Consider the following 18,217-nt stretch of genomic DNA (forward strand, 5'->3'; position numbering starts at 1 on the left):
GTTAAAGTTAATGAGATAATTAAGTGATTAATTAAGTGAGGATTGACCAACATTGAAGACATCTGATGTTAACAAGTAGAATCACTGAAGGTGAAAAATCACAATTTTATGTCACCATTATGATGATTAGTGTTTGCTTCACTTGGCCAGTTAACCCTTACATTTTTTACTTTAGATTTTGTTCGGCTGTTGTAACAGTGTTATAACTGCCAGAAGAACAAAGAGAAAAGATGATCTGACGGTGTTGGTTATGTTTTAACAAAATCATCAGTTGACCTAGCCTGGATGCCAGCCCGAACTCCGCCCACAATATTTTTTCGTCGGGAAGTTCGGTCTGGACTCGATCCATTGAGGAGTAATTATGATCAGGCAAGAAATGAACGGGCCAATCAAATTGCCAGGGCTGGCTTTATACGATGGACAGATGATCTGCAGGGACGTAATCATCAAGTTATCAAAGAGCACTAACTGACTTCCCTCAGAGATGACTGCAGCTGGAGAATTGAGATGTACATATTCTGCTGTCGCGTCTGTTGTAAAATAAATCGACAGCGCATTCATTTTTTAATAGACAAACAGAGAACTGCAATCAAGGCATTTGTCGATCGGAAAGATATTTTTGGCGTCCTTCCAACATGATTCGTGAAAAGTGTAACTTATCAGCTGGCTCTGACGAAAGACGGGACGTAATGAAAAGCCTGTGGTTGTTGTGGTTTCTCCTTTGGTGGCACTCATGGAGAAGTAAGTAAGAGAAGTAACACTCGTTATTTAACTTCTAAAATAAATAAAGTTAGGCTACGTTCTGTATTTGAAAACTGCGTTATGCCAAGAAGTTGACTTATGCATTGCTCTGGCCAAGAGTTATTTATTTATTCTTGAGTAGCACGAGTGTAAGTGTAGATTAGGAAAAAAAGTGATGTACATGGTGTTATAAGAACACATATCTGTCTGTGTGACAAAGTAAAATGAAACATGATACCAGGAAAAATTGTCATTTTTAAAAATAAGTGTAAATAGCATCCTGCAGCCAAATTAGCTGAAAAGTACACGCCAAATTAGGTGAATTTAAATGGAAAAGTCCACGCCAGTTGGAAATTTTACAAGTAGAGCTTCGAGTTGTACATGTAGGTAATGGGGCTGGGGAGGGATATTGACATTTAACCATGTTTGTTCGTTGGCCAGGGGAGAACTGGCCCCCGACTGAGTCTGGGTTCTCCCAAGGTTTTTTTCTCCATTCTGTCACTGAAGGAGTTTTGGTCCCTTGCCACTGCCACCTCTGGCTTGCTTAGTAAGTTGGGGACATAATAGTAATGATAATAATTCATTACATTTATATAGCGCTTTTCTCAGCACTCAAAGCGCTTTACATAGAGAGGGGAATCTCCTCAACCACCACCAGTGTGCAGCATCTACCTGGATGATGCGACGGCAGCCATAGTGTGCCAGAACGCCCACCACACACCAGATTACAGGTGGAGAGGAGACAGTGATGAAGCCAATTGGGATGGGGATGATTAGGAGGCCATGATGGACAGAGGCCACTGGGCAAATTTGGCCAGGATGCTGGGGTTACACCCCTACTCTTTCGAAAGACATCCTGGGATTTTTAATGACCACAGAGAGTCAGGACCTCGGCTTAACGTCTCATCCGAAGGACGGTACTCTTTGACAGTATAGTATCCCCATTACTACTGGGGCATTAGGACCCACACAGACCACAGGGTGAGCACCCCCTGATGGCCTCACTAACACCTCTTCCAGCAGCAACCTGGCTTTCTCAGAAGGTCTCCCATCCAGGTACTAACCAGGCTCAGCCCTGCTTAGCTTCAGTGGGCAACCAGTCTTAGACATAATCCCCATTGTATAGAGGCATGCACCAGCCCGACCCACCACTATATGTGACCCTGGACCACGAAACCAGTCACTTGGGTCAATTTTATTAAAGTGAGATTTATACATCATCTGAAAGCTGAATAAATAAGCTTTCCATTGATGTATGGTTTGTTATAACTTGGCCTAGATACAACTATTGGAAAATATGGAATCTGAGAATGCAAACATTGAGAAAATCGCCTTTAAAAAATATCTTCATGGAACGTGATCTTTACTTAATATCCTAATGATTTTTGGCATTAAAAAAAAATCGATAATTTTGACCCGAACAATTGCCACATTTGTGGCTATTGCCACAAATATAGACCATTTCTCAAGATGTCAACAACACTGGTCCAGAAGCACTTCCTGTTTCAGTTTTTTAACACTACACAAAAGCTGGGATAAAATACAACCAACAGAACATTTAAAACTGAATCAAAAAGTTAAACAAACATCTTTAAGATGTTTTCTTTACATGTGAAATAAAGAAAACAATTACAAACTGAAACAGGAAGTGCTTCTGGACCAGTGTTGTTTACATCTTGTGAAATGGTCTATACCAGTGCGACATGTTGAAAGGCCCAAAGCCATCTCAACATCGTCAACCAACTCCATCTGCGAACCCCATGGTTGAAGACGCGCCTGGCCTGTCGCATCGAACAGGGAATCGAGATTGGACTAGTCCCATACAGGCTTCAGACACGTCACGATGAAGGCGTTCCCCAAAGTGTCGTCTTTCGCGCAGCGCGAGCTCCCTCGAAAGGGAACAGTCCTTGGATCTGATCTGTCTCAAGGTTAACATTTTGAACTTGAGCTGTATGACTGATTGATTCAGTAAATCTAGAAATGCATTACAAAAATCTAGCCTTGAGATTATAAATGTGTGATTTAACTTTCCTGCATTTGTCATTTATGTAGAGAATTATTCATTCTCTACATAAATGACATATGTAAAGTATCTGAACTACTCAAATTTGTATTATTTGCCGACGACACAAACATCTTTATTTCGGGTCAGAATTTACAGCAACTCCTGGACTTAATCACTTCAGAATTCATAAAAATAAAACAGTGGTTTGACACTAATAAGTTATCTTTAAATTTTAGCAAAACTAAATTCATGATATTTGGTAATTGTAAGTCAAACAATCAAGTTCAGCTACAGATCGAGGGTGTAAATATAGAACGAGTACATGAAATTAAATTCCTTGGAGTGATTATAGACGACAGGATTTGCTGGAAATCTCACATTAAACATATCCAAACAAAATTGTCTAGAAGTATCTCAGTATTGGCTAAAGCTAAGCACATTCTAAATTACAGATCACTCCACATTTTGTACTGTTCACTCGTGTTACCGTATTTAAATTACTGTGTAGAGGTTTGGGGTAACACATATCAAAATTCATTGCAATCCTCATTTATGCTTCAAAAAAGAGCAATTAGAATTATTCATAACACAGGATATTTGGAACACACCAACACATTATTTTTACAATCTAAAGCACTAAAACTAATTAATCTAATTGAATTTCAAACAGCAATATTTATGTTTAAGGTTAGGAAAAATGTATTGCCTGGTAGTAGAAAAGGTTCTTGGAAAGAGAGGGGTGTTACGACTTAAGGGGAAGGTCAAACGTCAAGACTACCAGTTATCGAACAACTAGGAAAGTTCCCTTTCGTAGTCACTTCGAGTTACGTCAGAAGTGACGGAGATTGGGGGATTTCGCATAGAAAGCCAATCCTCTTCGAGTATTTAAACACGAGCCAATGGCATGCAATGCCTTGGGGCTGCGGAAATTTGCATAGCGTACTCCGCCCTACTCCGTGAGTATAAAAGGAGGAAGTGAACGCAACCGCAGTATGTTTTTGCTTCGGAGCCAAGAGAACCTCTTCACTCCTAAAAGCTGATTCAAGACTCTTCGAGAACGAGCGTCCTCTTCAGTGTTGGTGTGACGGCGGTACCCAGCGAGATTTTGCATTGCCTGCGATCTGAGCAGTGGTCTGCCAGACTTTGCACTTCTCCCTGGTAGCTTCAGCGCTGAAAGAGTGAATTTCTCCTTTCTCTTAAAAGTGAAAGTGAAAGAGCTGCACGCGGCACGTCTTTTTAAAGATGGTTCGCCCGTGCCCTTCTGGATGTGGTAGATTTCTGTCATCATCTGATGGTCACGAACGCTGCTTTGTATGCCTGGGCATTCAGCATGCAGCAGCAGCGTTCGTGGATGACTCATGTTCCTTCTGTGGGAGCATGACCATCTCCACACAGAGGTCGAGGCTCAATGATCTCACTAGAGTGAGAGCCCCGGTCCCCCCTACTCGATCGGCTTCCTTCACGAAAGGGGGCCCGTCGACCCGGGGACCCGGCGATCTAACGGTGACGGTGTGGGATAGAGCCCCGACGATTCCTCGGGCCACACCTCCCGCCTCAGTGCGTGAGCCAGCGAGCGCCAGCTCGATTCAGTCGGCTGTCTCTTCGGCGGCGCCGGCTGCTTCTAGCAGCGCTCCAGATGATGATGTGATGTCTATCACTGCATCACTAGGCGGGCTTGAGTCCTCGGGAGAGGAAGATGCGGCTGCGTTGCCCCCTACGGGAGTGCCAGCGTTGCCCGTGTCAGATCCCGAGCTGACGGCCATGCTGTCTCGAGCCGCTGGGAGTATCGGGCTAGAATGGAAACCTCCATCCTGCCCCGATCTCTCGCGGATGGATAACTGGTATCTGGACAAAGCTGCCGCCGCAAGGCCACGGCCAACTCCGATACCTTTTTTCCCCGAGCTGCATGCGGAGTTATCGCGCTCTTGGGGGGCTCCTTTGTCCACTCGAGAGCGCGATCTCTCCCCCGCCTTTCCCCCCCTCGACGGTGGGGCCGCCCGTGGGTACACTGGGATGCCCCCGGTGGAGCGCTCTGTTGCGATGCAGCTGTGTCCACAGAGCGCCTCCACCCGTGGTTCTCCTAAGCACCCATCCAAAGCCTGTGGGTTCTCGTCTGCTATGGCGGCGCGATCCTATAGAGCGGCGGGACAGGCGGCCTCCGCTTTGCATGCCATGAGCACTTTGCAGGTCTTCCAAGCGAAGGTGCTCAGAGACATGCACGAGGGCGGGACTGACTCGACGGCATTTAAAGAATTGCGGTCCGCCACTGACCTTGCTCTCCGGGCAACGAAAGTGGCCGCTCGCGCCGTCGGTCAGGTGATGGCCACTTCGGTGGTTCAGGAGCGCCATCTCTGGCTCAACCTGGCAGATACGCGGAGCGCTGAGCGGACTCGTCTGCTCGACGCTCCGCTCTCCCAGGTTGGCCTTTTCGGCGGTGCGGTCGAGGACTTCGCCCAGCAGTTCTCCACCGCTCAGAAGCAGACGGAGGCCATCAAACACATCCTGCCCCGGCGACCAGCTGCTGCCTCCACCCAGTCATCGGCGCAGGTGCCTCCCTCTGCTCGCCGCCGAGGACGCCCCCCTGCGGCTCCCCTCCCTCCCGCCCGGCCCCAGCAGCAGCCTTCACCCGGGCCCCGGCGTCGAGGAGGCCGCAGGCCGGCGTCACAGCCCCCTCAGGCCGCTCGCCCCGCTAAACGCCAGGCCAAGCGAAGATCCTGACACGGGCCGCTCAGTGACGATCTCGAGTCTTTCCCAGGAGGCGGTAGCAGGCCCCCTCCTTCCCCCGGTGGAGGGCCGGGGGAGAATCTTTTGTTCTCAGCTCCCCGCTGCTCACCCACGGGTGGGCAGCACCCTGAACTGGTTAAAGAAAGACTTGACATCCTCACTGAGCTCACAGACTGGAGTGGGTGCGCTAGATGCCCCCGTGCGTCAGCCCACACACTCCTCTCTGTCTCTGAGGGCGCGGAAGGGTGCGTGTGTCGTCCCAGGGCTACACCAATCCCTTCCCCCTCTGTCGCCAGACCCCCGGCAGAACAGACCCCCGTGGAACGCTCCGCTTTCCCTGGTCCCTTCTGTCGGGGAGCGGGCTTCGACGCATCCGAGCGGGGTAACTCCTGCACGCGTGCCAGTCGACCCGCACCGCTGCCCCTCCGGGGGGACGTCTGTGGTTCGCATGACCCCGTTGGCTCATTTCCTGGAAGCCTGGCTAGCGCTTCCTGGGATATCCCGCTGGGTCATCAGAACGATCAGACTCGGCTACGCGATTCAGTTCGCACGGTCTCCTCCCCGCTTCACGGGAGTTCGCTCCACGATGGTCGGTGGCAATGCCCCAGTCTTGAGAGCGGAGATTGCGACCCTGCTGGCGAAGGGTGCAATCGAGACGGTCCCTCCAGCCGAGGTGAGGTCCGGGTTTTACAGCCCCTACTTCATTGTCCCCAAAAAGACCGGTGGGTTACGACCGATCCTGGACCTGCGCATTTTGAACCGTTCTCTCCATCGACTACCGTTCAAAATGCTCACGGCCAAACGCATTTTCGAATGTGTTCGGTATCAGGATTGGTTTGCAGCGATCGACCTGAAGGACGCGTACTTCCATGTGTCCATTTTACCTCGACACAGACCGTTTCTTCGGTTTGCCTTCGAGGGCCAGGCATATCAGTACGCCGTTCTCCCATTCGGGTTAGCTCTGTCCCCTCGCGTCTTCACGAAGATCGTCGAGGCAGCCCTTGTTCCCCTTCGCGAACACGGGGTTCGCATCCTGAATTATCTCGGCGACTGGCTGATACTAGCACACTCTCGAGCTCAGCTTTGCGAACACAGAGACCTGGTGCTCCGGCACCTAGCCCGTCTGGGCCTTCGGGTCAACCGGGAAAAGAGCAAACTTTGCCCCGTGCAGAGGATCTCTTTTCTCGGCGTGGAGATAGACTCGGTCGCCATGTCCGCGCAGCTCACGAACGAGCGCGCGCACTCACTGCTGACTTGTCTTCGACAGTTCGAGGGCAAGAGTGCGGTTCCACTGAAACTATTTCAGAGGCTCCTGGGGCATATGGCATCCGCGGCCGCGGCAACGCCGCTCGGTTTGCTTCATATGAGACCGCTTCAGCTGTGGCTTCGTGATCGAGTCCCGAGGTGGGCATGGCATCGCGGCTCGCTCCGAGTCCCAGTGACTCCGGCATGCCGGCGAACCTTCTTCCCGTGGTCGAGCCTCAGCTTCTTACGGACCGGCGTCCCTATTCAGCGAGTTTCCAGGCATCTCGTTGTCTCCACGGATGCATCTACCACGGGTTGGGGTGCCATGTGCAATGGGCATGCAGCCGCCGGTTCCTGGACAGGAGCCCAGCGCCTCATGCACATCAATTGCCTCGAGCTGTTGGCAGTACAGCTCGCCCTACACCGCTTCCGAGCGTTGCTCAAGGGCCAGCATGTGCTTGTCCGCTCAGACAACACTACGGCAGTAGCGTACATCAACCACCAGGGGGGTCTACGCTCACGCCAGTTGTCGCAGCTCGCCCGCCACCTCTTGATATGGAGTCAGAAGCACCTGAGGTCCCTTCGTGCAGTTTACATTCCTGGAGACCGGAACTGGGCAGCCGACGAGCTGTCCCGGGTCCGTCCCCTCTCCGGCGAATGGCGACTCCATCCCCAGTCGGTCCAGCTGATTTGGGACGAGTTCGGGGAGGCACAGATAGACCTGTTCGCCTCTCGGGACTCGTCCCACTGCGCCCAGTTTTATTCTCTGACCCGCGGCACTCTCGGCTCGGATGCGCTGGCGCACAGCTGGCCACGGGGCCCACGCAAGAATGCGTTTCCCCCAGTGAGCCTCCTTGCACGGGTGTTGTGCAAGATCAAGGAGGACGAGGAGCAGGTCTTGCTGGTAGCCCCCTACTGGCCCACCAAGACGTGGTTCTCCGATCTCATGCTCCTCGCGACAGCACCTCCTTGGCCTATTCCTCTGAGACAAGACCTACTCTCTCAGAGACGGGGCACTCTGTGGCACCCTCGTCCCGATCTTTGGAAGCTGCACGTGTGGCTCCTGGACGGGACGAGGCAGGTTTGAGTTCGCTGCCACCTGCGGTGGCGGCAACCATCACTTCCGCAAGAGCGTCGTCCACGAGACACCTTTATGCGTTGAAGTGGAACCTCTTCGTCAATTGGTGCTCTTCTCGCGGAGAAGACCCCCGGAGATGTTCGATCAGTGTCGTGCTTTCCTTCCTGCAAGAAGGGTTGGAGCGCAGGCTGTCGCCCTCCACCCTTAAGGTTTACGTCGCGGCCATTGCCGCTTCTCATGAAGCAGTGGAAGGTAAGTCCTTAGGGAAGCACGACCTGGTCATCAGGTTCCTGAGGGGAGCGAGGAGGCTGCATCCGCCTCGTCCTCCCCTCGTACCCTCTTGGGACCTCTCGGTAGTTTTAAGTGCTCTGCAGAGACATCCCTTTGAGCCTTTGTAATCGGTAGAGTTAAAGTTTCTGTCCATGAAGACAGCACTCCTGGTTGCATTGGCCTCCATCAAGAGGGTGGGGGACCTGCACGCATTCTCCGTTGACGAAGCGTGCCTGGAGTTCGGGCCGGCTTACTCTCACGTGATCCTGAGACCCCGGCCTGGATATGTGCCCAAGGTTCCCACCACTCCCTTCCGGGACCAGGTGGTGAACCTGCAAGCGCTGCCCCCGGAGGAGGCAGACCCAGCCTTGGCACTGCTCTGTCCGGTACGTGCTCTCCGCACCTATGTCGACAGAACGCAGTGTTTCAGGACCTCAGACCAGCTCTTTGTCTGTCATGGAGGGAGCGAGAAGGGAAGGGCTCTCTCAAAGCAACGGCTGTCCCACTGGATAGTGGATGCCATTGCTTTGTCTTACCAGCAGCAAGGCCTTCCGTGCCCCCTTGGTGTGACGGCCCATTCCACTCGGAGTGTAGCCTCCTCTTGGGCTTTAGCGCACGGCGCCTCGCTAACAGACATCTGCAGAGCTGCAGGCTGGGCGACACCCAACACCTTCGCCAGATTCTATAATCTGCGAATTGAGCCGGTATCCTCTCACATACTCGTTTCGGCCAGTTCTGGATCCGCTCAGGTGTCTTCGCTTGCTCGCCACTCCACTCCCCGGACTGGATAAGTGCGATATTTCCTCAGTTCTTCCATTGAAGTCTTGAGTCCTCCAGCACCGACGATGCGGGCACCACTGCGTTGCTCTGGATGCTAGCTAGGTGCCTCCATGCGCACGGTTCCCCATGGTAACCGTCTCATGTGTATTATCCACTGTAAGCCTCTCTGAGCATGTGTCTTCCCTTGGCAAGCCATCTGCCACCCCTGGAGTTTAAATCAGTAGCCACCTGCGGTTGGTACTCCAGTGTTCCATATGCGTTCCTATGTGGCCATATGTGTATTCATAAGTCCTCCAGGCAGGCAGCTGGTTAGCAGGTCCCCTTCGGGATATGTTTCCCAGTGTACCTTGGTAATCCTGTGTCAAAGTCGGATCCCCAAAAAAAAAAAAAAAAAAAAGAAAAGAGGTAAGGCTCGGGGGTTCAGTCTTTCGCAGGGCACTGGAAGACAGCTTGAAGATGGCGTGATGGCACAGACCCCCAATCTCCGTCACTTCTGACGTAACTCGAAGTGACTACGAAAGGGAACGTCTCGGTTACGTATGTAACCCTCGTTCCCTGAGTAGGGAACGGAGACGTTACGTCTCCCTGCCACTTCTGCTGTATCGCTGGGTAGATGCCGAGTTCAGTCTTGGCTCCTCAGCGAAGACATACTGCGGTTGCGTTCACTTCCTCCTTTTATACTCACGGAGTAGGGCGGAGTACGCTATGCAAATTTCCGCAGCCCCAAGGCATTGCATGCCATTGGCTCGTGTTTAAATACTCGAAGAGGATTGGCTTTCTATGCGAAATCCCCCAATCTCCGTCACTTCTGACGTAACGTCTCCGTTCCCTACTCAGGGAACGAGGGTTACATACGTAACCGAGACGTTTCTGTTTGTCTGTCTCTGGTGTTAAGTTGTGGAATAATCTAAATAATGAATTTAAGCAATGTCCAAACATAATTCATTTTAAAAAGATGTTCAAAGAAATTATATTCCAGAGTTACAGAGAAACATAGTGTTAACTTGAGCTTATATTGAATTAACCCGTAGTATAAATATTGTCATGTATCGGGAAACATCCTTATGTGTATAGAACTTCTGAATCAATACTTTCATGGATTATAGATTGATTACTTATTTAGATTTTTATTTATTTCTTTTTTATTTAATTTTTTTAGGTATTTGTTTAAATATGGTATAGGGGGGTAGGAGTACATAAGTTTTACTTCTTCCTACTCCTTTTTGCACATGTAAATAGAGGGTTGTTTTTGTTTTGTTTCTTTTAATTGATATTCCTTGTTTCATTGATTAATATCTGTATTTTTATTTATTATTTACATGTTCAAAATAAAGATCTCAAATCAAATCAATTTGGCAGGCATATGGCATATGTCCTTATTTAGAGATATTTTATTATGGAAATGCAATAAATGCGCTTTCAAATGACAGATCGCTATCTGAATGACAACAAAGACTTGACAGAGAGTCTGAGTTTAGTAATAGGAACTAGCTAGTCATCCAGTTTTTAATATCAGCTATGAATTTTGTAAATTCATGAATTATGAATATAGAGTTGAATATTGTCAGTGAAAAAGTGACAATTAAATCCATGTTTTTTAATGATTTCTCCCAAGGGTAGCATGTACAGGGTGAACAGCAGCGGTCCTAGTACGGAGCCTTGTGGTACACCATACTGAAAATGTGATTGATATGACATCAAATTGATGATGGTCAGATGAATTTGAGCCATACCAATGGAAATGCTGTTTTGGAAATGTCTGAAACTGTTGATGCCTTATTTATTGTCAATTGAACCACTCTATCAAATAAAAACATAGGGTTGTGTTGGTGTTCTTCAAAGAAAGTCGAAAGGTATGCAATTGTGTGTTTGCTTTACTCCTAACTTGTCTTTGACTGTGCAGATGCAGTAATCTGAAGGATGTTTGAGAGTGAAAAGTGCCTTTATTGAATGCACTTGAGTCACGTCTGCTCTCTCTTAAGAGTTCCTCCTTAAACTATCTGGCCAACACAAGAGGAAATGAGAGTTTAACAGTGAAAAACAAGTCTTCCTAAAGCCACCCACATCCCATCTGCTCATTAATTATCAGTTTTATTATTATCATCACGGTTTTCACGATTATGAGCTGAAGTTTTCCTAATTGCCATACTGGTCATCAGACTGTATTCCAGTTAAACAGTACAGTATGGAAAAATATCCACCCGTGTGCATGTAATCATCCATTCACATCCCCCCTAATGACTGTCAGTTTTTCTGCCCTCCATTTTCTATCCAATTAATTCTTTTCTTACTTGCCGGAGAAAGAGAGACAATAGAGCCCTCCACTACATAATAGAATAGATCATTAAAATTCAGCAGTTCTTTGCAATGGCACCGTGCTTCCTCCCCGGACCGCTTGGACTGAATGCCAGACCTCGCTTTGAAATTCTACCCAGCAGACCACATGCAGTCCCAGACACTTCTCATCCCTTCCGTACTCGCAGAATTAACTCTCAATCTACCCCACACCAGAGGTTTCTGAGCAGCATTTCCGTGGTTTTCACACTGTAAAGATGAACTGAATGTGTGGTACATTTGAGTTTCTGTCCTAGTCGTTTAGTATGACTAAAATCAATTGTGATTAAAATGTGAAACATGAATATGATTTCAGACAGATGTGTAATTCTCTTAAAGCACATCTTTAAAAAATTCAAATAAAGATGCAACATCGATGATTATTAGAATCACACTGCATGCAAGGAAACAAGTATCCTCTCGTATCTGTTCATTCGTTTGAAATAAACAGCACTAAAATAATTACACTGCCTACATCCATCCATTTACTAAATCGCGTGTACTTTATGGGGTTAAAAACGTTCTGATCTTAACTGAAATGTTATCATAATTAGTTATGGTACGAAAATTACAAAACCTTTTGTTGAATAAAATCATGGCACCCGTTCCTGACAGTGACAGCTGCTGCTTTGGTTACAGACAAACTCCAGCAGCTGCCGGGAACAGTGACTTACTATTTCCCAAAGCAGAAACTGGCATTTAAGATCTTTTGGTGATGCTATACAGTATATCTACTCTTGTTCATTACATTTTACTTCATAATTGCAGCCACATGTGTTGTATTCATTGTTGCAAAACTTGTTTTGTAGTTCGTTTGTTATCGTGATCAAAACCATTGATCTGAAGCTCAATGCTGATGCTGTCATGTAAATAGTTTTATTTCTTATCAGCAAAAAATAAAGCAATTTCAGATCAACCCATATCAATTGCATGCTTAAAATAACATACCGGTTAAAGCCCCGCCCATTTCAAGACTACCCGACCCACTTCCGGGTTTAGGCCCCGCCCAGTCCGAGTACAGATACAGATACAGATAATTCATATGGTTAACAGATACAGATACAGATACAGATAATGCTGTACTCGCTCATCCCTAATATCTATATATAAATGACGTATGCATGTAAAAGCTCTTTATTTAACCAAATCAGTGGTGGAGGAAGTACTGAATCTCAGTACTTAAGTAAAAGTACAAATACCCAGATAAATATTTACTTTAGTAAAAGTAGAAGTAACACAATGACAACCATACTTAAGTAAAAAGTAAAAAGTACTTTATTTTAAATGTACTTTAAGTATTAAAAGTAAAAGTACTTGCATAACAATTTATTATCTTAATGTCTATTTTCTAATGATTAATAAAACATTTAATTCTAACTCATTCCACCTAATACTCCTATAATGATGTTCAATAATGATGGGAAAAAAATGTCACCATTTCTGAAACAAGCTTGCAATTAGGCAATATCATCCTTATCCTTACTATATGTTAATAACTATGTTTGGCAGTAAACGCGATTAATTTATGGTGTAATTCGGAACCTCTTGGCTTGCCATAATCCTAACCAAACCAAACATATATTACACACGGTGTGTTTCCTATGCACGTAAAAACAAATTTTTGCGTATGAGTTGCATGATAAACACACTGCGTGTGAGACGCATTTAGTGTGACCGGGTTGATATACTGTATCTATGGCAACCAAACGTCACTGGTGAGACAAACGTGCAACGAACGGACGGTCAGATTACGTTTTGGCAGGGGAAAAACTGATCAGAAAATGTAACGAAAATGTAACAGAAGTTGTAGAAATGTAGTGGAGTAGAAAGTATAATAATTGCTGCAAAATGTAACGAAGTAAAAGTAAAAAGTAGGCACTATTTATTGTACTTAAGTAAAGTAAAGATGCGTGAAAAATGTACTTAAGTAAAGTAACGAAGTATTTGTACTTCGTTACATTCCACCACTGAACCAAATACTATGTGTGCAGAAAATTATGCGAATTTTTTATTAAGTTATGTTCTCACAAAAGGCTCTAAAACAAGCTAAATGCAATAAAAGCAGTACAACAACAATGAACCATCACTTACTTAAGCTGAAATGTGATGCTATTTTCTTCTACACCTCTCTGCTTTGAAACACTGTGTATTGTAAAAAGCGCTATATAAATAAAGGTGACTCGACACAATAGTAACCATCAGCTTAGATAAGTAAGTTTTAAGAGAAAGTTTTATTTTTTTACACAAATATTGTCAGCAATTAAGATGTTAGAACAATGCAGAGTAAACACTGTTTCGTGTGTTTGTTTCACAGCCTCAACATTTTCAGCTGATTGCTGTATAATTAATTTTTATTTTATTTTATTCAAGGCAGTCAATGACAATAAGCACGTGATATCAATGACTGGTGATGTTAAAAATGCAATTATTACAGCAAATTAAGAGCCTTTGACATGTTAAAGTGCTCACTGAAATTATGCACACATAAAAAGACATTTTTTTTCATTGCTAACCATTGGTCATCCATTATTTTTCAATGATTTCATTTAGAGTTATCTGGTGACTGTGAGCTGAACACAAAACTGCAGATATTTCCCCTACAGGGATACTCTAAAAAAATAAGGATTCAACCAACTAAATCCAACAAAACACGCCTGGGATTATCAAAAGGAAACGTTTGCAAGTGCTATAACTGGCTGTACAGGCATAAACTCACACATTTAGCACCAACAGTCAACGTCGAATGATGTGGAAAAATCAGCAGGCACTTATTTCATAGTTAGTTGGCACAAATCCCCTCAGCTAAAGCTGTCCTTTCTCATAATAACGGCTGGCCCTTATGGCCTGGATAACGTGGTGTAAATGGGCTGGTCCCAGTTGGCGTTGGGACTGTGGGATGGGGGAATGGACAAGCTGTTGAGGATGGGGCTGGCGTACGGTCTCCGTGAGGAATGGAAGTACGGGTACTGGTAGAGGCCGGACGGGTAGCTGGAATAAGGGCTGTAATAGCTGGAGCTTTGGAGGTCTGTATAGTCACACTGAGCGCTGGCGAACGCATGCGGGCTGTAAACGCTGTACTCGGAGTGAGAGGGCGAGGGCTCGCTGTAGCGATTCGGGCTCAACTGCTCAGTTTTAATGTGAGCTCTGTGCAGGTTCACTTCACTCGTGCCCGGGGACGAAGATGCCACGGGCCCTTTGCGGCTCCAGGACGCCCCGTTGCTGTAAGGTGAAGCGTAAGCGCTGCCGTTCTGCCCGTGCTCTGAGGTAATCGGCGTCGAAACATGGCCGGTGAGAGGCAAGTATTGGTCAAACTCATGCACGTCGAAGGTTTCTATGTTGCTGATGACGTCTGTGCTGAGCTCAGAAATGTCAACGTTGCTGAAGTCGATGTTTTGACGACTGCTGTCGAGCAAACGCCTTCCTTCGTGCTTTGAATCTTGCTTTCCTCCATGATGGAGGTCTGTTTTGGGCGTTGTTGGGGGTGTCGGGGGTCCATGAGGCTGGCCTGTGGATAATCACCACACATGATGCTTACACAGTTTATTTTGCGTACCATGTACACTATAAATTGCTCCATGTGAAGAGTGTGTATCTCACCTGTATGATCAGAGATATGACCCGAAGAACTGCCGGGTTCAGCTTTATACATGTGATGGGATAGATCGACGGCGGCGTCAGACTCACTCGCTCCTGGCTTCACTCCCTTCCGTCGCCTCGGCTGGTACTTATAATCCGGGTGATCTCTCTTGTGCTGAACTCTCAATCTTTCGGCTTCTTCCACAAACGGCCTCTTTTCATTCTCTGTCAGCAGTCTGTTGAGTGACATAATTATTAATTTACTTATTCATCAAGTAGTTCAGGAATCGGCTAAAGACTTAATACCCGATAATTATGGTAATAGATATCCTGAACTTCACATTTTTCAAGGGTTAATAACAAGGTTGTTACCTCCATATATATTATTGTATTTATTTAAATATTAATTTATGTCAGGTTATGTCAATATTTAAAAACAAAGAAAACTTTAGGGGATGTGCACTCTTTCGTATTAAAATGCCTTTATTATCAGATGGCTTCATACAAAATATCTATAGGCAAACACATCTACTTAAAGTACGATGATCACATATGTGTTAGCCTACCTCCAGAGCTTGCCGAGTGTTTTGCTGAGCTCGGCGTTGTGTAGGTGCGGGTACTGATCCGCCAGCTTCCTGCGCGCGGCTTGAGCCCACACCATGAACGCGTTCATAGGTCTCTTGACGTGCGGTTTGCTCTTGCTGGAGCCGCTGCCTCGCGCTGGCATGGGCAACAGAGACCAATCATAACCCTTCAGAACCTGCGACACCGCGTCCCTGATGCACGCCGGGAACCTGTCATCCTCCTCTAGCTTTTTACCCATCCTCGTGATCATGAGTGAAGTGTGTGTGGTAGAGCCAGCGGGAGATGGTGAAGACGCGTCCGAGTCCGAGTCCTCCGCGGACATCGAGCTGCATGACCCGGCCGGGCTACTTGGAGTCTCCGCGCGTGACTTATCCTGATCCTCGGTCATGATCACTAATGATTTAAACCCGAGATACTCAAATCCAACTTCTTTAGTGCTTTTCCTAAATCCAGAAAGTTTCAGAGAGTGTTACAGTCCATCCGAGATGATGCCTCAATGACAGAGCTCATCTGTTAATATGACTTTCAAGCTCTTTACGCGAGGACTCTCTGTGTGTGTGTGTGTGCGTGTGTTACTCCTCCTGCCGCCTCTCGTTGGTAGAATGAGTGGCCATAATCAGTTTCGATTGGTTAACCACATTTCACTATGAGGTAATTTGATGCGTTTCACTTGAAAAAATTTCCTTCTCTTTTTCATTAACAGAAAGTTTGCAAAACAAAATTAAATTGTATACATAAATGAGCCATTGCACAGAAAGGGTGACATTTCTGTCCCCAGGACATTATATGTATAAAATTGCATGAAATACATTTTATTATTAATAGGGCTGTCAAACATCCAAAATAAAAGTTTGTGTTTACATAATATATGTGGGTGCACTCTGTATAATTATTTTATATATATAAATACACACACATGCTTGTATATATTTAATAAATATTTTCATGTACTGTACTGTATATAGATTTATACATAATTTATATTATATATAAATATAAATATTTTATATACAAATAATATTTTTTTAAGCAAAATGTCATGCACATTAAGCTAACTACAAATTTGAAACGTATAATTAAAAACATTAATACAAACGACACAGAACAATAAAAAAAATAGCATTTTCTGCATGTCCCAACTCTCTATCTCTAAACTTTACTATGAAATATTATGTTTAAAATCCTTCAGAAATCTTGCATTGTTGTGTGACTTTATATCCAAACTGCTTTAAAAATGACAAAAAAAAAAAAAAAAACATTTGATCTAATACCTAAACTTTTCTTAGATTTAATTTTTTTTTATTTTAAAAAATATTAACTTTTAGTAAGGCACAACAAATGGCTTACTGTCCTCACGCTATTAGCATCAATGCTATGTGGCCATATGCCATAGCCTATATTTGATATCTTTTTGCTTAAAAACTCTAAACTCTAAATTTTTAACATATAACCAACAATTTCTTAAAATAAACACATTCTTGTGAGGAAAACAAAGGAATTAATTGACATGCTTCTAAACTTGCTTTTTAAATGACACATGATTTTCAGTAACAGGATTAAGAAAACATGCGTCCATATTCTGCTTAAACCTTGTAAAAAAATTAATTAAATTTGCCTGAGATTGACCAATCAACATTTTGAATAGTTAAATATGTGTAGTATTAGATTCAGTGTTGAAAAATATCAAAAATAACGTTTATTTTTGAAGAGTTACAACAAGCAAATGTCACCCATTTGGTGGAATGGCCCAAATATGTATACAAATATTAGAAAATTATTATATAGGCCGACGTTTTTTTTTTCACGAGTTCACACTTACAAATAAGTCAGAAAGAATAAATCTATGGAATAAATGCTTATTTGGCGTGCTGTCCGAGGAGAGGGCTCCGGGCTCGGTATTCGGCCCGAACCCAGAGTACTCCCCCTGTGAAGAATAAGCCAAGAGTGAGGAGTCGGGGTTGTGGAGGGATGCTGAAACTGTCAAGGAATGTTAGGTAAGTTGACGGTGAATGTTTATATATATATATATATATATATATATATATACACACACACACACACACATATATATATATCGTGCTGAGGGTAGACATTGTAATTGTTTGATGTCAAAATGTTCGGAATGATTATTTGAACGTGCTCCTCCCGAACTTTGTTTATAAAACATAATTCAACTGTGTTAGTAGGCTATTCACTTACAGTTTTGACATTAAAAAGTAGATACAGCAAAAGACAGGGATGTCATATATTCAGTCGCAATATGACATCAATTAGAAATGAATAAACAATTATTAATTTTGGGGTGAATTCAGGGTGACTTTTTCCAAGTCATCTTTAATGGCCAAAAGTGTCCCAATCTCCCAGAATTCACCCCAAAATGAATAATTGTTTATATTACCCTGGTGAAAAATAGGTACCCTTAAATGTATAAAAAATGTATTATAGTATATTGGTTTTGCAGTACTACAAACAAACTAGTACATTTTTTATGTAATATTTACACTATTTACATTTAAACTATTTAATAGTACGTCTTTTTCACCTGGGTAATTTCTAATTGATATCATATTGTCTTTTACTCTATTTACTTTTTAATGTCAAAAGTGTAAGTGATTACTAACACAGTTAAACCAACCCGATCTCACGACCAAGTCGTACGAATTCGACGAATGATTAAAAAGTGGCTAATTCGTAACAATTCATACGACCTCACTCGTACGAATTAATACGATTTTGCTAAATCGTACATATTTTACGAATTGGCCAATTCGTATGAATTCGTACGAATGACCTACCCCTGACCCCGCCCCTAAACCTAACCATCACGTGGGTTTAGACAAACAGTACGAATTAGTACGAGTGAGGTCGTACGAATTAGT

The 18,217-nt window shown here is 44.8% G+C and overlaps 1 protein-coding gene across 1 annotated transcript; it reads right to left on the minus strand.

Annotated features, from left to right (window-relative positions):
• Positions 1-13,550: 13,550 nt before the first annotated feature.
• Positions 13,551-15,900, minus strand: sox8b (SRY-box transcription factor 8b). Its single transcript, XM_039685482.2, has 3 exons — positions 15,320-15,900; positions 14,775-14,989; positions 13,551-14,682 (listed from the first exon to the last, which is right to left on the minus strand). The coding sequence occupies exons 1-3, from the start codon at positions 15,724-15,726 to the stop codon at positions 14,015-14,017; spliced, it is 1,290 nt and encodes a 429-aa protein (XP_039541416.2). The 5' UTR covers positions 15,727-15,900; the 3' UTR covers positions 13,551-14,014.
• Positions 15,901-18,217: the final 2,317 nt, after the last annotated feature.

Source organism: Pimephales promelas, chromosome 3, assembly GCF_988280905.1.
Source record: "Pimephales promelas chromosome 3, fPimPro1.hap1.1, whole genome shotgun sequence".
Taxonomy (NCBI): Eukaryota; Metazoa; Chordata; class Actinopteri; order Cypriniformes; family Leuciscidae; genus Pimephales; species Pimephales promelas.

Bases quoted from the DNA above. Each gene is read 5' to 3' on its own strand.
- sox8b (XM_039685482.2), bottom strand. From the start codon at position 15,726: ATGACCGAGGATCAGGATAAGTCACGCGCGGAGACTCCAAGTAGCCCG. The intron at 14,990-15,319 runs GTAGGCTAACAC...GTCACTCAACAG, and splicing joins ACACTCGGCAAGCTCTGGAG to ACTGCTGACAGAGAATGAAA. The intron at 14,683-14,774 runs GTGAGATACACA...GATTATCCACAG, and splicing joins TCATATCTCTGATCATACAG to GCCAGCCTCATGGACCCCCG.